The sequence below is a fragment of the Sciurus vulgaris genome (assembly GCF_902686455.1).
Source record: "Sciurus vulgaris genome assembly, chromosome: 2".
In the NCBI taxonomy this organism is placed as follows: Eukaryota; Metazoa; Chordata; class Mammalia; order Rodentia; family Sciuridae; genus Sciurus; species Sciurus vulgaris.
This window is the reverse complement of record NC_136462.1, coordinates 38,376,232-38,400,871: the sequence shown is the minus strand read 5'-3', so window position 1 is coordinate 38,400,871 and position 24,640 is coordinate 38,376,232. Positions and strand designations below refer to the sequence as shown.

The following is a 24,640-nucleotide window of genomic DNA, read 5'->3' as shown; positions in this document are numbered from 1 at the left end:
CCCCCGATCTCCCCCCCTTGTTATTTCTTATTTTGGGACTGGGTTTCACTAAGTTGCCCAGGCTGGCCTTGAACTCGTGATCCTATAAAATAACTGGGATGTTGTAATCCTTTTCATTATAGGCCCTGAAAAAGATTCTTTTGCTGTTCAAAAGTAACATTTTTTCCTAAGTTCACTACTTTAACCTTGTTTTTATGGGAGCATATATGATGTTTAAGCCCACTCAAGAACTTCATTTGTTCTGGTATTTTCAGATTAACTATCAGAATTAATACAAGGATACTATATATTTGGGGGATGCTCTCTCAAAACTTGCCACTCCTTCTTGAGTTTTTTTTTCTCATTTTGTTTCTCTTGGATGGCTCCTTGTCATCTCTTCAGGTCTCAGCTTAAATGTTATGTTCTGAGAGAGGCTTGGCCTGACCACCCAATTTAATTAATTGAGCTCTTACATCCTTAGTCTGTCATAGATTGTTATTTTTTTTCATACCATTTTATAAGTCACCATATATTTGTGTTCACTAATTCTGACTATTCCTCTAAAATGTAAGGTTCCCAAGGGCAGGGACCTTGTTTGTTTTGTTCACTTTTGTATTTCTCAGGCTTAGCACAATTCTTTGCATGTAGTAGATACTCCATGAACATTTGTTGAGTGAATATTTCTTTGGTTGTTTCACTTATGCTTGTTCTACCATGTTTTAGTTCTTACTACTGCACTGTTACTCCTAAGGCGGTAGGAGAAGATTATAATGCCCCGTCCCTCCATCACTGGGTACTGAGATGGCAATTCTGCTCATTTGCTGAGAAGCTACTGGCTTCGCTTGGGAGCCTATCAAGGACCCCAAAGTGCACAATGATTGTACTAGTAATAGTGTGACTGAGGCAATCAGGAGAGCTGTCAGAAATGCTTTTAAAGTTACATTCATTGGATTCTTGGGTACCCTAAACCGTACACTACTGAATTACAGAATAAGCAGAATGCTGACGTTTTTTAAAATTTGCATAACGAATCGAGGCATCTTAACGCCATCTCTATGAAATGAAATTCAGATGTACACATCCTTCGCTCCGGGAAGCTGAGTTCTTGCAGCAATTCGTCTGCCCAATGGGGGGCGGCAGCATCCTAGTAACTCACTCCCTGAAGATGTGTAGGTGGGAGGAGAGATTCGCGTTCAAGATCTTTTTGACTCTCCCCACACTCCGTAAGCGCCTTAGCCCCGCTCGAGTTTCAATGCGCGTTGTTGCTGGACGAAGCGGAGTCCTATACACCGCCCGCTGCTCTCCTGATCATGGCTTCTCCGAGTTCCTTCACCTACTATTGCCCTCCATCTTCCTCCCCTGTCTGGTCAGAACCGCTGTACAGTCTGAGGCCCGAGCACGCGCAGGAGCGGTTGCAGGACGACTCGGTGGAAACAGTCACGTCCATAGAACAGGTGAGGTGGCAGGACTGGGCGAGGCGCCCGCGCGGGGGCTTCTGGGAGCGGCAGTCTCGTCCGCCTGGCCGCCCGGGTGCGGAACTCGGCGCGGAACTACGCCTCCCACAGTGCACCGCGGCGCCCTCTCTGGCATGCTCTGGGCGCCCAGGCTGGGGCTTCAGAGTGCAGCGTTTGTGGGGCCAGGTTGGGGAGGGGTCTTTGGCAGAGTTGAGCTTGGAGGAGAGGACGCACCCGGGTGTTCTCTGCCTGAGATTGGAGAGACCCTGTTCGGTGCCTAGAGCCCGCCACAGCCCGGGTGGATCATTCAGTCCACTCCATACTACTGGGACGTCGGGAGGTTACAGACAGTGCACTTTCCCCAACCTGCTTGCAGTTTCGGGACACCGAGAGAACCGAACGGCCAGACTGCGTTATGCCATTCCATAATCTGTTTAACTTCTGACCTACCGTGCCAGGTTGGGGCCTGCCTCGTGATGGGTATTGGTGGCTGTTTGGGCACCAGTTATGTGCTGGACACAATATTAAACGCTGGAAATACAAAGAAATGAAGCAGCTTTTGGCCAGGAACCTGGTTGGGAAGACAGGCAGGAGACAATACAGTTTGGAAGGTGCTAAAATAAATGTACGAATTTTGGACGATTTCTCATTCACTAAGGCCTAGAGATAGAATTGAAACTATCATTTTGAAAAGTGAGAAACATGTAGTGAACTAGTTTCATTTTTATTCTCATTCCCCAATTGGAATTGTTCCCAAATTGTTATTGTAGAGCTGTTTAACCATCTGTTACTAGGAGAAGTGGTGAGGATGATTCTTTTTAGCACTAACAAATAAACATCCTGCTGCTTACTAAAATAAGATCTCTTAGTAAGATCGGTCCCCAGGCTTATTAACCTTGAAGGGAACTGCTTTATTTTTCATACCCAAACCTGGGAGCGTCTATGTGGGCAAAATTAATAGCAGTAATTATTTTACTGTACAGTTAGGAGTTTACATACAGTTATACATTTATAACGAAACAAGGGCTTGAATGCATGGTTATATGTTTAGAAGCAGAGGGAATATTTCATGCTTCATGGGTTTTAGAGTAGTGAAGGAAACCCTTTTTAATCTAGCTTTTCAGGTTAGTCAGTGTATCCTACAAAAGTCTTTTGGGAAAGAGCACAAAGAAATCTCCCATCAGTGAAAAACCTGCAGGATCTTTGCAGTGTTCCTAAGTGATGAATTGTTGACTTGATTGAGGACAATCCTTTTTCTTTTGATTTGCCATTAGACTATGAGATTATCTTTTCTTTTTCTTTTTTCCTTCTCATCCCTGATGTTACTTTTTATGTGGTTAACTGAATTGACCTAGAAGATAAGCTCAGACAGAAAAGGAAATCAGAAGTTGGTCTGTTAATGAAGAGGTCAGTACAGAAACTTCTATAGGTTGAGAAGCAAATTAAAAACAGGGACATTATAAGGAGCTTCTCTAATCTGCTCTCTCTCTTTTTTGTATACTGCTTTTTTTTTTTTTTTTTTTTTTTCCCCTGCTCAGTAAATTGCTGAAGTTCCTATCTGCTTAGTCCTATGTGGAAAACACCAATACTTATGGTCTGAGTAGGTGTAATGAGCAATGCAAAAATGGATATAAGGTCCTTCATCTTAAAAGGAGTAGGCCAAGGCCAAGGCCAGGACTGAGAGAGGATGCTAGGTCCTGATATGTTATTATAGAGCATCTTTCAGACATGGGCCCAAAGGTATGAGAGGTAGTAGAGCATCTTCTATTTCTTTTCCATGTCACAATTAGGTCACATTTTTTTAAAATTTAAAATTATATTTATATATATATTTTAGTTGTCGATGGACCTTTATTTTATTCATTTATATGTGGTGCTGAGAATTGAACCCAGTGCCTCACACATGCTAGGCTAGTGCTCTACCATTGAGCCACAACCCCAGCCCCAAATAGCTCACATTTTAGGTCTAGGATGAATAGTTGCAGTTAGTAGAAAGAAATATGGTATCTCATTCTGTGGTTTTCTCAGTGTTTTAATAATCATTATAGCAATCATTTATTTGGCCCCAGCACTGTACTGAATGTTCTCTGTACATTGTTTCATTCATTCTTACACATTTTACAAATGAGAAGACTGAGGTTAGAGAAGTATGAGGTTGGCAAATTGGTGATGATACATTCATCAGAAACTCCATCCTTATTAGGAAATCCTAGAGTTGTTTACAGAGGATGCTCTTATTCTTTTGGTTTTGACTGAGGCTTCCATATGTTAACAGGGATTTACTGACTGCTCAGTTTTTTTTACCATTGTAATAAAACATATACTTGTCATTTGTTTCCTTTCTGAGTATCAGGAGACTTTATATGTTAGACGGACAATTTGACAAGAGCAGTTTAACCCATAGACAATGGAAAGAGCACTTTGCTATGGGGTCCTTCTGTTCCATTCATTCATTTAACAAATATTTGATTGACTTTTATGTGCCAGGCACCGTTCTAGGCACTTGGCATAAGTCAATGAACAGAGAAAATTGATTTGATGTTTTTAGGCAACTTTTGTTCCAGGTCAGAAAGACATCAATTGAAAAAGAAAAAATGTAGGGCTAGAGGTGTAATTTAGTGGTAGAGCGCTTCCTGGCATACATGAGGCCCTGGATTAATCCCCATCTCCACCAGCACCCAAAACAAACAAATAGAGAAGCTGTGGAGAACAATAAAGCAGGAAAACAGGAGGTTGTTCTAGGAATGCTGTAATATAAAACTGATGTTACATTTGAACTGAGACCTGAGGCACGTGAAGGAATGAGTTATACATGGATTCTGGCAGAAGAGCCTTCTGGGGAGAGAAAGCAGCAAGTGCAAAGGACCTGAGGCAGGTGTGTGCTTGGTGAGTAAATGGCTTAGTTAAGAAGAGAGTGAGAGGAAATGGGATCACAAAGAGCTTTATAGGTTGTTTAAGTATTTTAATAAAAGACCCTGATTCAGATGGGAAACCACTTGACTAGAGGGTGTTCGTTTATCTCCTAGAGTCACTGGGTGCTTTTCCACCCAGCTCTTGGGGCACATCAGGGTTCCCTTGCCTAGTGCTGCTGGTGTATTGGGATGTGGAAATATTGCTAGAAGGTGAGAAAGAGGAAGAATACAGTGTATTTCTTCTCCTGCAGCGTTTGTAGGCTAGAGTTTCCTTAGACTGAAGGTCACATCTCTCAGATATCTTTTCCATAGAGCTTCCTGTCTCCCTTTCCACTCCTTTTCTTCACGCCTCAGGTTTGAAGGGATCAAGTGCCCCTGAGTTCCCTGCTTCCAGATGCTGCACTCTCCCTGTGGGTTCTCTACACCTGCCCACACCTTTTTAAACAGTTCCTGTGTAAATTCTCCTCGATTCACCCACTTTGTGCCATCTGTTTCCTGCCAGGACTCAATGATCCACGATCAGAGGGTTTTGAGCAGGGAAATGACACAGTCTGACTAGCAATTTAACAGGCTCATTTAGGTTACTGTCAAGAGCAGATAGTGGGGAGGTGAGGGTGGATGCAGGTGAAACCAGTTAGGAGGCTACTGCAGTAATCTTGGGTGAGGTTATGACAGCTTACCTCACAGTGCGGGTGATGGAGTTAATGAGGAATGGTAGTTTTTGACAGTCTCTCCCTTGACAAGTGATTTGTGGTGGATGTGATGCAGGGAGGGCCTTTTATGACTCCAGAAGCAAGATGGTTGTGTTGGTTAGAGCCTGCCTTCTGTGTCGTGCATCTGGAATCACCCCATTGCAAGCACTGATTCAGGCCAGCAGGGTGATACTGATAGTCTGTACGATAGCAGCCTTTATAGCAGCCTTGCCCAAACAGTTGCTTACGAAGATACTACTCCTGTTTTCTTTTAGTTTGCCCTTGAACAGGGGCCAAACCCTCCTCACTTGAAAGACACAATGTCATTAGCATTCAGTCAAGTGACAACGCTGAGGGGACAATAAAAGAGTTATTAGTCTTGGTTCCTGCTCTCAAATGTCTTTTTCTCTCAGGGAAAAAAAAGGATGCCTGAATCAATTACGGAGTGGTGAATTATTATTGCATTGCATGGACAATGGAAGAGTGCCTGTGGCCTGAGAAGCTCAGGATGACTTCCTGGACAACGTGGAACTGGGTGGGGCACTACAGGGTTTAGTTGGGGGGCAGCCATTTCAATAGGATGACCCTGTAGGAGGAAAGACTCAGGCGTGCCTGAGGACAGCAAGGTTGATGGCCTCCCCAGAATGGAGGGCGCAGGTCAGACGTGGTAGGAAATGAGGTCCCCTGAGGGGGTGTTGAGAGCAAGGTCGATGTGCTGGCCTCAAGTTGTGGGCAGTAGGCCATCATGGCCAAGGTCAGCGAGTTCCAGGAGAGAAGCCTGGCTTTCCTCTGTTTACTTGCTTCATGGTATAGTTTCTGAAGATTAGTAAGTGGAGGTGGAACAAGTTGCTTCAATATGATCAAACTTCCCAGTTTTTTATGCCTCTGATAAAAGGAACCACAGCTCTGCTTGGTGAAGTGCTCATGAGGCTAACTATGTGAATCAGTTTTATTTTTATTAAAATGTAATACATACCATATCGTTCAACTATAAGGCAGTCTCAGAGATCAGATTTTCCTAAGGAAAAGTTCTCCAAATGTTTTTTGGTCAAGTTAAAGATACTTTTTACTTTTAGGTCTATAATGTGAACAAATTCAAAAGCCTACTACTGATAGAATATGTTTAACTTTAGGTACCTAGAGGCTAGGGATGTAGCTCAGTTGTAGACATTCCTTAGCATGTGAGAGGCCCTAGGTTTCATCCCTAGCATTGTGAAACTAACTAATAAATGTACCTACACCAATTTAAAAATCATACTTGCTGGGGATGTAGGTCAGTGGTAGAGCACTTGCCCACCATGCTTGAGGCCCTGGGCTTGGTCCCTAGCCCTGTAAATAAATAAATAAATAGATAAAATCACATACTTTATAAAACAATACTAATTTAGAAATATTTTCCCTTCTCTTATTCATAAATGTTTCTCTTCAGACTTTTACATTTTTTTTTTTTTTTTAAACATCCCTAGCCCACCTAACACCTTTTCTTTATTTTTGCAGTACTGGGGAATGAACCCAGGGACACTCTACCACTGAGCTACATCCCCATTCCTTTTTATTTATTTTTTTTTATTTTGAGAAAGGTTCTTTGCTAGGTTACCTCAAACTTGTGATCCTCCTGCCTCGACCTCCTGGATAGCTGGGATTACAGGCGTTCACCTCTCTGCCCACCTTTCACGAGCATCTTTACCTTCAGTATTTCACTCATCTCTGGAACCACTTTTTTGAGTAAGCCAATGTTTTTCCAGACCACATATTCAGGTCCTTGAGATATGTCCTTTTTGAATATGAGTAGGATAATTATCATTGAACATTTTATCCCAAGTTACAAGTATCCACTTGTATAATATTAGAATTATTTTTCACAGTATGTCCAGTTGGTGCATGTTATGATCATCACAACTTAACCACTTTGTTACTTTTTAAAATGATCTTTGACAACTGGGCTTGGTGGCTCATACCTGTAATCTCAGTGGATGGGGAGGCTGAGGCAGGAGGATCACAAGCTTGAGGTCAGCCTCAGCGACTTACTGATACCCTGCCTCAAAATTTAAAAAAAGGTGGGGGTCTGGGGGAGCATAATGGTGGAGTGCCACTGGATTCAATCCCCAGCAGTTTAAAAAAAGAAAGAAAGAAAGACAATGAAAGGCTAGTTTAAACTGGTTAACTTATACATGGAAGTGAGAATTTACTGGAATAATTGCTAAATTAGTGTATAATTTGTCTTCTTTCATTAATACCATTAGCCAAGGCAGCCGGAACTAGACCTTGTCTGAGGTTGTTTTAGGCTGCTGCTTCATCCTCACATGGAGCTATTTATTCAAAATAAGGACAATGAAAGAACTCCCTACACAAGAAATGCTTTTGTAAATATTTGATTGTAAAGTGACCTGTTTTTTCTGAGGGATAAAATTTTTAGGAAGAATCTTGCCCTGTAATTATCATATTAATGATTCTTTTATCACAGCTTACGCAGAAATCTGGATTTCAGGCAGCAAATCTGCTTTCTGGAATAGTCCTCTGGGAAAGCGGAGGAGATGTAGGAAGAAGGGAAGTGATGGCCCACGGCAAGAAAGTTGGTGCATCAGGAGATTGTCTTTATTTATTCATTTATTTATTTATTTAGTATCAGGGATTAAGCCCAGGGGTGCTTAACCACTGAGTCACCTCTCCAGCCCTTTTATATATTTTATTTAAAGACAGGGTCTTGCTGAGTTGCTTAGGGCCTTGCTAAATTGCTGAGGCTGGCTTTGAACTCGAGATCCTCTTGCCTGTACCTTCTGTGCTGCTGGGATTGTAGTTGTGTCGTGCCCCCCCCCCCCCGCCTGGTGAGATTGTCTTTCGATAAAAGCTATGAAAGAGAAAGTACCAAATGCATTTGTTGGTTTTTATCACTTGTTGGTGAATAGAAATTATTCTGTGCTTCTATTGAGTGGTTTTCTAGGAAAAAATCCATGAGACATCTTTTAAGCAGGGTTGTCAAGAATGTAGACAGATGGTTACATCTTCATTTATTTTTTGCCATGGCATCAAAATCTGGGGGACTTCAGTGCAGATACTTAATCTCTAGCCCCTAGAATCTAACACAGTCTCTCTGCATTGTTTAAAAGCACATATTATATACATGTGTATACATATATAAATACATATTTGAGTTACATTATGTATTTTAAAGATATATGTTGGTATAGTATTTGTGTACACACACAAACTTCAGTAAACTTAATAGCACTCTGTATGTAGAAAGACCCAGCCCTCGCTCTGTCAAGCAGTATAAACTTCTGCCAAATTAGTATACCTTACCTCTCAGCTCTTGTGTCCCATTTTTGCTATATGCTAAGTAATCAGTTACTTCATAGCTTTAGGAGGTGAGAGATGTACTATTAGGATTAACATTTGTTATATTATTCATTAAATTGGTTTGGGAGGGCTGACCAGGAGACCTATCAGGTATTACATTGTTGGTTTTTTTTTTTTTTTGCATAGATGGACACAATACCTTTATTTATTTTTACGTGGCGCTGAGGATCAAATCTAGTGCCTCACACGTGCAAGGCAAGAGCTGTACCACTGAGCCACAACCCCAGCCCCTATTACATTGTTTTTATGGGAAAACAAATGACATCCAAACAGCCAACTGACCGATGCACTTTGTGGGGTACAGCACCTTTGTGCATTGGGGCCTGCCTGCCTATGTGGAAGCATCATGGAACTAAGTACATGGGAATCCTTTTATTCCTCTAAGAAATTTTTTTTTTTTTTTTTTTTTTTTGGGTGCTGGGGATTGAACCTAGGGCCTTGTGCATGTGAGGCAAGTACTCTACCAACTGAGCTATATCCCCAGCCCTCTAAGAAATTTTTAATAAATTAAAATTAACTTTCTGTCTCTCTCCTCTTTTTTTTTTTTTTTCCTTGCTTCTGGTTATTTGTTTGAAGGAAACAAAATGTAGCCAGAGTCTCCTTTAACCATATCCCCAGTTCAGTTTCCTCCTCCCCCCACAGCAGCTGCTTCTGTCAGGAGTTGGATGTGTAATTCTTCCACTTCTTCACTTTCATCCTTTGCGGCATGCATAAACAAGTGTATTTGTGTGTTGTTTTTTAAAAAGCTTATGAGATTATCATACTCTCTCATCTTGCCTTTTTTCATTTAACATTGTTTTTGATCTCTATTCAAACTGGTATGCATATCTACTGTTAAAAGATTATTTTCAGAAAAGGTGAAATTATGACTCATACAGATAAGAATGAACATGTGTTAAAATTTTTATTTACTCATGTACGAAGGAACCAAACAGATATTATGGCCAGTTCTAACAGTCAGAAAGCACAAATTTGTACAGAGTAAAGAAATTGAATTTCAAATAGAGGAAGAACAGTCTTGTCCATTGAGGAGAGGGAAGACAAAAGAAAATGATAGGACAAGCCGGTGTGCATATCTTTGAGTAACCTGCAGTTTATAAAGAGGTGCACAATTCAGAGTTCAAAGACAACAGATAAGGTCAAAGCCACATTCAGAGGGTGTGCCATATACAATGCCTGGTTTTCCATCGAAATACAAGAATTTTTGTACACAACTCTGCAGTATATTCCCATTGATGAATCCAGAATTATTCTCTTCTTATGGGGTGGGGCAGAGAAATGGAGCTCTCTTTTAAACATGTAAATTTCCCTTACAAAACATTACTTCTGTTTTCAGAGCTTCTCTTATGTCTGCTTGCTCTTAAAATAATCAGCTCAAAATAATCCTATACTAAAGAGGATTATTTTGGACTGATGTATTCTGTTCTCCTACAGTCTTATTTTAGGATGCCATATTCTGGTGCCCTGCATCCTCCAAACATTAGGTTATTTGTTCAAAGAAATGTTTTATTTCTTAAACATTAAAACTATATGTTGAGGTTGGAGTTGTCAATCATTGGAAGTGCTTGCCTAGTGTGCAGGAAATCCTTGGTTTGATCCTCAGAACCACGGGGGCAGGGGCTGGGGGAGGAAAAAATGTTATTTTTCTTTATTCTTTGCTAGTTGCAAAGAAGAAATGTTTGGTGAGTAGTTTAAAAAAACAATAACAAGAAGTAATTATGAATGAAAAAGGTACTATTTGAAGTAAAATCCCATGCATCAACTTATGAACTGAAATTTAGTAACTTTTACCATTACTAAAACCTTTAATTTATCAAACATTAGCATCATCAGAATCCTCTGGAAGACTTGTTAAAAACAGTTGAATGGCCAGGCTCTGGTGGCTCATTCCTGTAATCTCAGTGACAGGAAGATCAAAAGTTTGAGGCCAGCCTCAGCAACTTAGCAAGGCCTTAAACAACTCAGCAAGACCCTGCCTCGAAATAAAAAGTAAAAAAGGACTGGGTATAGCTCAGTGGTATTCAGTCCCTAGTTCCCCAAACAAAAACAGTTGAGTGGACCCCACACCTATAGGTTATGATTCTTTTAGTACTTGAGAATGCCTGAGCATTTACATTTCTAACAAGTATAGCTAGTTCTCAGTGAATCTGCTCCTGGGCTAGATTTGTTTTTTGTTTCCTTTGGTTGTTATTGTTGTTTGTTTGTTTTGTGGTGCTAGGGATGGAAACTGAGCCTTCCTCCCGCTAGGCAAGTGCTCTTCCACTGAGCTATTCCCCAGCCGCTGGGCTGCTAGTTTCCTAGCACTGCTGGTGGCAGGGAGGTCTTCTCTGCTCCTCAATATGCTTTTGTTTTACAAGTGTGGGTGAGCACAAAGCAAGCTCCTCAGGACAGTACTCTTTTTCCCTTTTGTTTAGGGATATATTGCAGACACCTAGAACATAAAGGAAAGGCAAGAAAGTATTATTTAAAATAGTTCTTTATGTAAAAATAGTTATAATAAATTATTTTCACTTTTTCTAGTAGTTTATTATGAAATTTCAAATATAGCAAAGTTGGAAGAATTTTACAATGAATAATCAGTTTATTCACCATCTAAATTCTTTTGTTAACATTCTGCTGTACTTAAAAAAAAATCACATATTGATTCATTTGTTCATCCCCCATTGTATTTTTTTTTTTTTTTTTTTTTTTTTGGTGCTGGGATGGAACCCAGGGTCTCAAGCATGGTAAAGTAACATGCCCTACAGCTGAGGCCACTGAGCTGCACCCCCAACCTCTACCCAGCTTTTCTTAATGAATTTCAAAATGAGTTGTAGATAACAACATTCTGTTTCCTAAATATTTCAATGTGCATGTCCTTAACTAAAATTTGGTTCTTTTTCTTTCAAGATGAAATTTCATAAACAATTAAATCCTGATATTCTAAGTATACATTCATAGTTTGCTGAGTTTGGACAAGTGTACATGCCTCTGTAACCTAAATCTTTGTGAAGATATGGGACATCACCATCACTCCGAAACATTTCTTCATGGGTCTTCCCAGTTGGCCAACTCCTATCCCTCATCTAGATAACTAGTGTCTGATTTTTAAAATAGATTTGTTTTGCCTGTTCTAGAAGTTTCAACGAGGTCATACAGTATGTATTCTTTTGTGTAAGGCATCTTTCACGTAGCATGTTTATAAGGTTCATTCATATTGTTTGCATCAATAATTGTCCCTTTTAAAGGACTGAATGGTATTTTTATAAATATATTATGGGGTTTTTGTTAAATCTATCCTTGCTGGGAACAATGGCACACGTCTCTGATGACAGCAACTTGGGAAACAGAGATAGAGGATCACAAGTTCAAGACCAGCCTTAGCAACTTAGTGAGGCCCTAAGAAACTTGGTGAGACGCTGTCTCAAAATAAAAAATAAAAAAGGACTGAGAATGTGGCTCAGTGGTAAAGCACCTCTGAGTTCAATACCCAGTACTCCCTACTCCTCCCAAAAAATCTTTGTTGGGCATGGTGGTGCATGCCTGTAATCCCAGCAATTTGGAAGGCTGAGGCAAGAGGATTGCAAGTTTGAGGATAGCCTGGGCAACTCAGTGAGACTGTCTCAAAATTAAAAAAATTTAAAGAGGAGGGTTGGGGATGTAACTCAGTGGTAGAGCACCTCTGGGTTCAGACCCCAGTATTGCAAACAAAGACTTCTGTTGCTGGACAAGAGCCATTTCCAAAATGTGGCTGTTACGAATAATGCTGCTATGAATATATTTACAGACGTCTTCATATGTTTTCATTTCTCTTGGGTAAATCCTAGAGGTAAAATTGCTGGATCATAGGGCAAGTGTATTTTTAGTTTGGTAAGAAACCACTATCCTTTTCCATCATGGTTGTACATTTTACACTCTCACCAGCAGAGTGTGAGAGCTCAGGTTGCTCTCCATCCTCACCAGCATTCAATATTGTTGTCTGTCATTCTGCTGGTGGTATGGAATGGCAACTCATTTGTGTTTTGTTTTTGTTCTTGAGGTTGAACCCAGGGATGCTCTATCACTGAGCTACATCCCCAGCCCCTTTTTATTTCTTATTTTGAAATAAGGTCTCACTGAGTTACTGAGGCTGGCCTTGAACTTGTAATCCTTCTGCCTCAGCCTCCTGAGTGGCTGGAATTATGGGCATGCCCCACTGCACCCAGCTTCCTTGTATTTATTTTTTAATTACTGGAAATACTTTATAGTAGACTTAAGCACTTATTTGTCTATGATATGTATAAATGCATTGTGTATGTGTTTATTCACATTTATTTGACTTCTCAGAAATCTTTCTTATACTTAAATAAGGCTGCCATTATGAAATCTGGGTGCTAATTATTTCATTTTAATACTTAATAACTTCCTCCAACTTTTTATTATATTTCAAATTTACAAAACAATTGACAGCACCCATTTACTCTCCACCTAATCCCCAATGTAAACTAAAAGATTGCATTTTAAAGAGGATAAAATCATGACTTATACAGATGTAAGATGGACTATGTTAAAGATTTTTAACTCACTAATTAATAAAGGAATCAGTAAGGTATTACAACTATTTGGAGAACTCAAATTATTACTAGAGTTTTAAAATGCAGGTGCTGGCTCTAGGAATCCCAGTGAATCAGTATGGCCACTCATCTCAAAGAAATCAAATAAAAAGGTAATGGTGAAAGGTAGGAAAGGAACTTTAGTCTGTGTAGCTATACCGAGAAGACCAGGGACCAACTATGATAGCCCTGTCTTGGTGGTATTGACATGAGCTTCAAGAGGAAGAATTGGGCAGGGGCATGCATAATTAAGTAGTCTTGATCAAACTGTGGTCTGTTTATCATGTCAGTTCTGGTCCTGGGAAGTGACTCCAGAGAAGTCTTATTGAGGGGGCAATCCTGTCCCATTCTGAGACGATTGCTCCTGCTCAGGGGTACAGCCTCAGTTCCTTTTATGGGGTAATTTCTGCTATTGCAGAGGACAGTCTCACCATGGGGTGATCTGCCTGAAATGCTTTGCTGTTTCTAGAAGGTTTAGGGCAAGCCCTGCAGTCTTCTAGGTACCACTTTGGTGGATTTGGAACAGGCTGTTGTAAAAGCTGGCAGTTGATAACCTTAGTTATCTTGGTGTCTTCAGTCTTGAAAGGGGATGATCGCTTGAATGATGGACATGCCTACCTGCGATCTCATTGAGCAAGAATTTGACCCAAAGTTTAAGGTGATAAAAAAGATACAAAATGAAAGCAGAGATGCCAAACTTTTTGTCCTGTTTTTAGTTACTATTGAATATCTGCAGGCCCAAATGAAGAGTCAGTGCTTTTTACCAAAAGCAGTCTCTAAATCACTGTTACAAAAGTACCATCCACTTAGAGTTAGATAAGGAATGATAAAATGAGTTTACAAATGTTGCAAAATTAGTCAGTATCCATAGGGCAATGATTGAGTGTATTTCACCTACTAATTGTGTGTCTATATATGGAAGCTATTAACATTACTGAATTTTTCTACAAGTTAACTTCTCTATCTACAGAGTTGTGAAATGGTCTATCTAGTCAAGGACAAAGGTGTTGATAACCCAATGGATGTCTTGGCTAAGAAACAATTTTTCCTTTGATACATGTGCTTTTGTGTATATACATACATGTATACATAGATAAATATATGTAGGTGTATATATATATATATATTTTTTTTTTACCCCTGAATATTTGAAGTTAAAGTGAAGGCATTCTCTAAAAATATCATTACGGACATTAACATCTGAAAAAATCATATGGACATTAACATTATACTTCAGAAAATGAAAATACTTTTATAATATCACTAATATCCAGTTCATTTAGAAATTTTCCTAATTGTCCCAAGATTTAAAAAAAAAAATTAATGTTGATGGACCTTTATTTTATTCATTTATTTATGTGCAGTGCTGAGAATTGAACCCAGTGCTTCACACATGCTAGGCAAACGCCCTACCACTGAGCCACATCCCCAGCCCCCCAAGATTTTTAAATAGCTTATTTTGTGTGTTTGAGCCAGATCCAACCAAAGTTCCTTTATTTCAGGCTATTTTTGAATTTCAGAGAGCTAATCTCTTGTGACTAAATCTTCAGTGACTGATCCTGTTGGCCTTTCTTGTAATGTTTTCATGTAGCAATGTTTCTGAAGCAGATCAGTTGCTTTAGGCTGTGATCATTCTCTCAGGAGAACCATATCACTTTCATTAACATGGTTATGAACTGTGTGCCCTGTGCCCAAGGGAAATGAGCTTGTAGGTCCTTTGCTGTTTATGCGAAAGAAAATTATGTGTTGCTGTGGGGCTTTTAAACAACTTTTGCATTGTAGAGGCTGGTAACTGCTTTGCCTATGGGGGTTTTTATTCAGAAAGAAGAGATTAAATAGAATAGTCAGTTCCTTTGGGATGGAAAGGAAGCATGAAACTTCAAGATAAAGTGAGAGGCCAGGGAAAGTGGGCATAATTTTAGCATCCCTGTATTGAAGTTGATTAATTATTATTATTTTTTTTCTGAAGTCAGATTTGAGAGTTGTAACATATTCACAGTTCTTCATGACTTAGGTAACTTTAAAAAAAAAAATAGGTAGCCTTACTTTCCTGGTATTTTCTCCTTCCTTCTTTCTTTCCTTTTTTTTTTTTTAATTTGTAGTGCTGAACATTGAACTGAAGGCCTCATGCATTCCAGATAAGCTCTCTACCATTGACCTATATTTCCAGCCTAGTTCCCCTATATTTAAAGGAAGGATTTTAATAAAAATTTAAAATGATTGAATTGTAGATCTTGCATATAGATGTTATACAGTTATGAATTCTTCCCTTAATTCTGTCCCCAAGGCCATCTCTAGGTTCATTGATTCACTGCAAGAACTTAGAGAACTCAGTATATATTTTTATTCATCATTACGATTTATTATAGTAACAGGATACAAAGTAAAATCAACAATGGGTGAAGTCTGAAGGAAAACAGACATAAACTGCCAGGAATCCTCTCGCAGTGGAGTAAAGGGGCAGGAAAAAGTCCTTATCCTCTGCCATCTTGGACTAGCTGACTCTGGCTCTATAAATTAAACTAGGGAAAGATTAGTAAGAGAAAGATAATCAGAAGTGTCTTAACATGTATGTTACATAGTTACACGCAGGAGTACCCAATGACGAGCAACCAAAGGGGTGGGTAAAGCTTACGTGTGTTAGTCAGCTTTTTATCCCTGTGACAGAATACTCAAAGGAAACAACTTAAAGAAGGAAAGATTAGTTTTGGCTCACAATTTCAAAAGATGTAGTCCATAGTCAGCTGGCTCTATTGCTTTGGGCCTAAGGGAAGGTGGAACATCATGGTGGAAAGGTGTGGTGGAGGAAAGCTGCTCAGCTGGTGGCATCCAGGAAGCAGAGAGAGGAAGGGTCCGGGGACATGATATAGTCCCCAAGGGCATGCCCCCAAGGATCCGCTCCCTGCAACTAGTCACAGTTTCCACCATCTCCCAGTAGTCCATTCAGCCATGACTCCATCAAGAGATTAATCCATTGATGAAGTTAGAGCCCTCGTGATCCAATCATGTCTGACAATCCCTACCTTCGAACATTGCTGCGCTGGGGACCAAGCCTTCAACACATGAACCTTTAGGGGACATTCCATATCCAAATCATAATAACATCTTAACACTTTACCTAAACAAAGGAAAAGTAGTTTGGGACCTCTCTGTGGGGGAGGAAAGTTATAGGAAGAGCCAGAAAAAGTATGGAAATGAGTTATTTTATAAGGTTTGGCAAGCAGATTTGTGTTGGTGCTCCTCCGTTAATGAGTTAAGAGTCTCCCTCTTCCTGCTAATAACAAAGGAGATGCTTTCTGCAAAATAAATGTAAATTTCCTTTACAAAAGGAAAATTTGTGTCCTGTTTGTGAGGCTTTTTCTGCCTTAATGGCCATTAGCTGAAAATAGTCTGTGTGCCAAAGAAGAATATTTTGGGATAGCATATTCTGGCACCTTTTGGAAGTCACACAGGATGCTCTTAATTCCTCTAGCACTGATTCTGTAAATTTTCTAGGTTTGTTTGTTGTGTAGTACTGGGGATTAAACCCAGGGCCTCACACATACAGGCAACCACTCTGCCACCGAGCTACATGCTCAGTTCTCTGGCAGTGATTGTGGTAACACATGCAAAATGTTGTCCACAAGGGAAGCTAATTAGAGATTTAATGTCTGCACTTTTTATTGCAGCTGGCCACATAGCACCTTTGCCTAGTCATTGTTCAGACTCCCAGAAGGAAAGTTCTGTTTAGCACAAATCATGTTGAGAGGCACTGTAAACCCTTCTTATCAGTTCTAGAAATGGCACGGTCCAACCTTCAAGCAGGACTTTTTAAGGATAGCAGTCTCAATCCTGTCCCGTTAACTTTTTTTCTTTTTATATACAACTACCTTGTCCCCTTTCCTTCTGCTATGAAAACCAGAACATTCGAAAAATGCCTGCATCTTACTACTAACAAATTTACTCAGATTTTATATAATACCTGCAGGCTATATGATGGGGAGGAGAGGCAAAAAGGATTTACATATTTTGGGAATTGCTTTGATTTTTCTTATCCTCTGATAAGTGCTTTTTAGAAACTCAAGGCCTTGTGATTGCTAAGCATATGCTGTACCACTAAGCTAAACCCCCAGCTCTGCTGAATATTATTTTTAAGGTCATATTCTCAAAATATACTGTGTGCTCTTAGGTGATATTTTTTGATCAAAAAATATACCAGTTCCTAGGGTTGTGGATGTAGCTCAGTGGTAGATACTAGTCTACCATTGTGAGGCCTGGGGGCACTGCAAAAAAAAAAAAAAGAAAAAAAATATATATATAATATTATAATATATAATGTTACATATCACATATAATATTATATAGTATTATATAATGCACATAACATAATATAGTGCATATATTATATATCATACATATTAGTTCCTAAAGACAATCCAAAAAATGGGCATACATTTTTTTCTAATCATATATTAGGAAATTAGATTAGATTCTATATCTAGAATATATAAAGAACTATTGTAATTCAGTAACAAGGCACCCAATTTTAAAAATAAGCAAAGTATCTTAAATAGCCATTTCTCTAAAGCACATATACAAATGTCCAATAAGCCAGCCCATGTAAAGATTAAAGATTCTCAACATTATTAGCCATCAGGGAACTGCAAGTCAAAATCAAAAGAGATACCACTCACACCCACCAGGATAACTATAATCAAAACACAGATAACAACTATGGGTGAATCTGTGAAGAAATTGGAATCTTTTACACTGCTGGTGGGAATATAAAAATGTATAGCTGCTTTGGAAAGCAGCCTGGCAGTTCCTCAGGAGTTAAATATAGAATTACACATGATCCAGCAATTCTGCTCCTAAGTATATGCCCAAGAAAAGTGAAAAACATGGCCACCCAAAAACTTGTACCAGAATGTTCTGTAGGGGTAGCAACTGTGAGATGCCTTTACTTTCTCATCAGAAGGCCCACAACTGATACTCCTGTAACAAGATAGGTTAGCAAGAGAGGCTTGACAAATTTGTTTAATGAAAGTTTTGTGTGACATAGGAGACTTCAGAAATGAAGGCCCAAAGACTCAGGGAAACTGTATTTTTATGCTTCAGCTTGTTAAAAAATGGGCAGCCATATAGAAATGTGATTGGATATGATCTGATGGTAACATACTGAGAGGGGAGCCCAGCAAAGCCTGTCCACATTTTTCTATCTTCTCTCTGTAGCATTCCTTCCTCTTAGGTATGGGCTAGGTAGGACCTCTCTGGAATGAGGGTCTTCACAGGATAAAGGGGAGACTGTGACCTTTTTATGGCTTCCTTTGGGTAAAGGAATTTTAATTTCTATGCCAATGTTTGGGAAGAGGAATTCTGGTTTCTGTGAATAGTTTCAGGGGAAGGAGAGAGGGTAAAATAGGAAGGCAGTAGAAGGTGGGAGAGAACTGGCTTCAGAGGCCCTTCTAGTTTAAAGTACTCTGCTTGCCAAATCGCCATACTTTGGGATGTCGCGTTCTGAGCCCCAACAGTTTATAGCAGCATATTTCATACTAGCTAAAAAATGGAAATGTAACAGGGAATTAGAGCTGCTTTTGCTCATAAGCACTGACTCTTGACTCTTCAGTTGGGCTTACAGATGCTCAATGGGTAACTAAAAGCAGGATGAAAACTTGACATCTCTGCCTTTATTTTGGGTCTTTTCTCTTTATTACCTTAAGCTTTGGGCCAGATTCCTGCTCTACTCTGTGTGTTAATCACTTACAGAGTATCTGTCAAAAACAAAACAAAACAAAAAAACCAGTAATACAAGGTTTATTAACCCTAAATTTACTTTACCTGCCTTATTCGCCTTCAAGATGAGGACACCAAGATAAGAGTAGCTAAGATATTTTCTTTTTAAATATATTTTTAGATGTTGATATACCTTTATTTTATTCATTTATTTATATGTGGTGCTGAGGGTCAAACCCAGTGCCTCACACATGCCTCACACAAGTGCTCTACCACTAAGACACAACTCCAGCCCTAGCTAAGGTATTTTCAAGACTTTCTGGGACATTCAGCTCCAGCTTTTACAATATCCTGTTCCAGACCCCCTGGTTCAGTGCTCAGAAGTCTCCAGTCATTGATCTCAACCTGCAATTATCTTGGATTCCAGGAAGAGCAGAACCTCTCAGACAGATCACTCCATCATGAGCTCACACTCCCAAGTAGGAGCAATTACCCCTTGACAGGAACTGAGGCTGCCCTCCTAAGCAGGAGCAATCATCTCAGGATGGGAACAGCATTGCCCCGTCAAGCAATAAGACTTCTCTGGAGCCACCTCCCAGGACCAGAACTGAGATAACAAGCAGACCACAGTTTGACCAAGACTACTTAATTATGCATACCTCTTGCCCCTGCCCCAAGTCTTCCTCTGTTTAACCCTAAAGCCCATATACAGGACTGAGATGTTTGATCTGACTCTTCTTCCCAATATGACTTATTGATTAAGGTTCCTTTCCTGCTTTTCACAATTACTTTTTCCATCTGGTTTTTGGGGTAAGTGGCTGGACTTGATTTGTTGGAACCCCCAGAGTCAGGCCTTTGGCTTAGGACTCCAGTAACCGAAACAGCCCAAATGTCCATCAACTCATAAATCAATAAATGAAACATGATATATCCGTAAAACAGTATTACTTGCAGAATAATACAGTTGAATATCCACTACCTGAAATGTTTGAAACCAGAAGAATTTCAGAGTTTAGAGTTTTTCAGGTTTTGGAATATTTGCATAGATTTTCTTGGTTGTGCATCCCTAATCTGAAAATTCCAAATCTAAAATGCTCCAAAATCTAAAACTCTTTGAGCATCATCTCAGTGGTAAACTTTCTAAAAGTCATTGAGTCACATAGTTTAAATAAATGAACCTATTAATGTCTTAATAAAGCTGTCAAAAATACATCAGTGCTGAGACAATATTTGTTCATTCTTATGTATGACTGACCTGTTCATAAACAGGTGTTTATTAAAATTCATAACTTGAATTTTAAGTATGAGTCAGTTACAAATGCGAGTTGTTCATTCTGAAGAAGAGTGATTAAGAAGTCTGAAGAGAAATAACACTACATTAGGAGTATTTTTAGCGTTTTCCAAATTGCAGTATGACATATTTCCATGCTTTTTGTCAGGTATCTTAGTTTAGAAATAAGCCCCCATTTTCCTTGTCTAGTGCTTGGCTGCTTGTGTTGCCTAGGTGGGAGCTGAAGAGGGACTTCTCTTTAAGGAGTTCTGGACTAGAAGATTCCCCCCAACCCAGGAATGTGTCAGAATACTAAGGAGAAGGTGGGCTCATCCATTAGCCCTTGAATAGTATTGTCATACAGATTTGAATAGGCTTGTGTGGGGGTAAAGGAAGTGAGATTTTTTCTCCCTTTTTTTTGGTCCCCAGGATTGAATCCAGGGACAATTAACCACTGGGCCACATTCCCCAGCCCTCTTTTATATTTTATTTAGAGATAGGGTCTTGCTGAGTTGCTAAGTGCCTCACTAAATTGCTGAGACTGCCTTTGAATTCCCAATCCTCCTGCCTCAGCCTCCCAAACTGCTGGGATTACAGGTGTGTGCCACTGTGCTTGTCTTCCCGGTTGGTTTTGTTTCATTCAGAATTCATCAACTCATTTAGATTTGACTGTATATCTTAGGCAGATCTTTATGTTTTCACTGACGTATGAAGGGTTATGGAAAATAATATTCCTAAAAGACAACTCCCCAAGAAAAACGGAGAGACAGTGTGGCTCAAGAGGAGAGAGGGGAAATTGGCCAAACATTTAACATCTCCAAGCGCACCCTTTCCTAATAACAGTGGGCCCTAAACCATGACCTTCCCCCATGGCTAATTAGTCCTAAACAGAAGCACAGCAAATACCAATGGGCAAGATTTGAGTGCTCATCCCTGGGATCTGGACTCTGGTCTCCCCAGACAACGAGTTTCAACCTTTTTACAACTGCCCTCCTAAAGTTTTAACCTGTTCAACTAGCCCCTGACTGTCAAAACTGCACATACACAGCTCCCAATGATTTCATCATTGTACCCTATAAAACCAAAATCCCCCCTGTATATGGGGGGCCATTTTCCCATCTGGAAAGTGAACCCCAAACGCTTCCACGTCCGCGAATAAAGGCTTCTCTGAATCCGTCGAGGTCTGCCTCCTGTCCTTTTGTGCTTACGCCGTATACTTCTTGTATATTTTTCTGTCCCATTCAGTTTACTGCAAATACCATCTGTGTTCCCTTTAGCCTGGTGCTATATATTAGTCCCCTGTGAATGTCTGAAATGGAAAAAGATTCTTCATAATCTTGGACAACTTTCTATTCCTGCTCAGTCAGATTCTCATGGTGGCTTCAAGTCAATTTCTAAAGATATTATAAGTTCTTAACCAGATCGTCCCTCAAACTCATGTTCAAATATAAATATCAAAGCATATCCTAAAACCAAACATAAATGCATTTTAAATTGACTGTCATTCTAGAAGATTCACATCACGGCTTCTCTCATCATCACAAGTAATTTTTGTACGTTTATCAAAGGAACTGGAAGCTCTGACTCAACTGGGTGTTTCAGAAATAAATGACACACTTATTTTTAAGTTTCTCAGAGAGGGTTGGGATGTAGTTCAGTTTAGGGCCCTGGGTTCCATCCCCAGCACCACACACACACCCAGACACACACCAAGAAAGTATTTTCAAGCATAGGGGAGGAAAACAATCATGTCCCTCTATGCTTCTAAGTTTTCTTGACTGGGACTCCCCATAACAGAGGATGGATTAACGAAAGGAAAACAAACAGGTTTATTAACATATATGTCATGTATATATGGTAGCTAGCCAGGGATAACTGATGACTCTGAGAGGGCCTTGAATGCCTGTTCATGTAGTTTCTTCCACTAAAAACAGTGAAAGAGGGTGTAGGGGAGCCAGTTATAGGCAGGTGATCAGGACAAGCAAACAAGAGGGAGGTTTATTATGCAGATTTAAGTAGGTCGCCTTCTCCATTGATTAGTTTCTTGTGTTTTATTCTCCTTTCTCTTCTGGTACCAGAGAAGAAACCTCACACCCTTATAAATGGTGGCTTCCTTCTCTTATATCTGCAACTCCTCAAAATAATCTATTTGAAATAATCCTTATGCCACTGAGGCATATTTTGGGGTGGCATATTTTAATCTATGGCAGCAAAAGATAGGTGTCTCTCTTCATCTGCTCTTGAGTTAATGGTACCAGGAAGCCAAAGAGCAGAACTGCCAGTAGTTTGGATATCATGGATGACATTGCTGGAGGAGTTGAGGTGAGGCCAATATGTCACATATTGGCTGTCCCTTTCTGCTTGTCCTAAGCCTGTCATCCTGAAGAACCTCAGAATCCAGTTATAAATACCGTGCCATCCCAAAACTCCAGCGAACAACTCCAGCAATAGGATTTGTGGCCATTGGAAGAAAGTTGGTAGCCATTGTAATAGGGGCTCCTTTACAATTGGGAGATTTCAGGAAAGAGCCAGTCATTGTCCTGCCTTCTAACCTGCTCTCTTTTAGTTGCTTTATCCTCTCCAGCTTTGTCTCATGCTGGGAGCAGAAACTGCCCCCCAAGCTCTGGTGCAAGTTGGACCTGCAGAACCAGAACTGCAGCGTGTGTGTGCATCATGCCTCTCGGCACCCCACGGCCTGGCCAGAGCTGCAGTCATCGACACACCTCTTGGCTCCCTGCTTTTGCCCTTCCCCTGTATAATTGTAGAGTTGTCTGAACAGGGGAGACAGTTTTCTAGAATAATCGGGCCAAACAGAATAAATTCCTTCTTGCTTCACCAATATCTTTCTCTGTTAATTAAACTCTCTAGGCAGCAGGTGACCAGAGCTGGTCTGTTAAGGCCCCTGAGTCTGGGCTTTGGCTAAGGACTCCAGTAATAGTCTCATCTATATTTGTTCTCTTTCTTCCATGTCCTGCACCCTTACCAGGCCAAAGTAGAAGAAAAGATCCAAGAGGTCTTCAGTTCTTACAAGTTCAACCACCTCGTACCAAGGTAAGCTGTGGGTAGGAGTTTGAGGGACTGCGAGAGCACCACCCGTGCGGGAGCCTTATGACTTTCCTCTGTGTCTGTTGCTAGGCTGTTATTTCTTGACCTTATGGCTACCTGGGCATGCTTGTGACCCCAACTCCTGCCTCTTACTAGGATGCTAAGGAGATGCTCCACTTGGACTGAGCCACCAGGTGTTAGGTGGGGATGGCCTCAAGGCCTGACCTCTGAGTTCTGAAGATGAGCAGTGGAATTCAGGGAATTCAGATTTTTGATAGTTGTGACCTGTGAATTTGCTCAGATGAGGACTCTCAAGTTTCTCCTTTTAAAAGTATTGCATTTTGGGGCTGGGGAGATAGCTCAGTCCGTAGAGTGCTCGCCTCACAAGCACAAGGCCCTGGGTTCGATCCCCAGCACTGCAAAAAAAAAAAAAAAAAAAGTATTGCACTTCGAAGCACAAGATAATTCCTTTGCTGTAAATTATTATTGTCATATTTTGCAGTGCTGGAGATTGAACCTAGGGCCTTACACATGTCAGGCAAGTGCTCTACCACTGAGCTGCACCCCCAACTCTAATTTATTACTATTTTGAGAAGTTTGAGCTTCTTCTGGCCCTAGTGCAGCAGATGCCAAGGACAGAGTTCAAGCTAGAAATACAGTGCTTTTTGTTTTTTTCTTGGAGCTTAGCAAGTTGAAGTCTTCTAAGCCTTGTGGAGTCAGAAATGCCAAAAGGGAATTAAAAGAATTTTTAAAATTTGAACTTTTATTTTCTCTTTTTTCCAGTATTTTATAATGTATCACACTAGAATTTCATGAGATTATTTCATTCCTTTATTACTGTTTCTCTTCCAGTCACAAATTGTTTCTCTGCAATCATCTTGGGTTATATTTCCAGCCAGGAGAATTGATCAGCGGTCCGAAACTGCATGTGGTCATCATTTTCTCTTAACGATAGAACACTTCTCCTTGACACTCTCCAGACACTGGGGCCAGGTGCTGGCCTGTTACTGTGGTGGTGGAGCTGCAGGTCTGAAGTCCAGCCTCACCTCCATTATCATATCTCCTGACTTTGTGATACCTTCGAACTCACTGCTCTGAGTCCTTCTTATTGGAACGTTATACAAGACTCCAGCCTTGTTACTGTTGTGTCGTTTTTGCAACCATTTCTTTAATTTTTTTTTTTTTTTTTCTTTATTAGCCACTACAGTAAATGGCTGGAAACAGCAGGGACTTATTAATAAAAACAGGTGGAATCAAAGTTCCACTTCATCTTCCTTCCCTGGGGAAAGCACAGAGGAAAGTATTAGCCAGCTAAAGGAGTCTTTCCCCAGACTGCTAGACCAGATTTCCACATTAACCCAAAGCTCAGTAAAATGAATTATCCTCTTGTCATGAGCCACAGCTGGAGTTTAGCAAATGGCACTATTTATTTTAGCAGCTCCAAAACAAGCTCTTGGATATAGCTGCTCCTCAGCACCCTCGCTGTCCTTGTGCCCAAGCCTGTGCTGGTTTAGCCTACCCCGCAAGGGCGGGACTTGGTGATGGTGAGGGGCATAATTGCTCTAGAGACCTTTGTGGTCAGTTGTTGTGCCCCCAGATGACTCACCTGATTGGGCTCTGAGTCATTTTTTCCTGCCTGGGCTTCTGT

The 24,640-nt window shown here is 40.3% G+C and overlaps 1 protein-coding gene across 3 annotated transcripts in view; it reads left to right on the top strand.

Annotated features, from left to right (window-relative positions):
• The first annotated feature begins 1,153 nt into the window (after positions 1 to 1,153).
• LOC306653953 (protein farnesyltransferase subunit beta) overlaps positions 1,154 to 24,640 on the top strand; it is an 81,733-nt gene continuing 58,246 nt past the window's right edge. Inside the window, exons 1-2 of one of the 3 annotated variants that reach the window (XM_079127113.1) lie at positions 1,154 to 1,433; positions 22,934 to 22,998. In XM_079127113.1, coding sequence (XP_078983239.1) covers positions 1,290 to 1,433; positions 22,934 to 22,998 — 209 coding nt within the window. In that variant the 5' untranslated portion in view covers positions 1,154 to 1,289. Of the gene's footprint in view, positions 1,434 to 1,897; positions 2,059 to 17,398; positions 20,271 to 22,933; positions 22,999 to 24,640 lie in introns of those variants that run through there. The other 2 variants (XM_079127114.1, XM_079127115.1) reach the window with 2 other exon arrangements.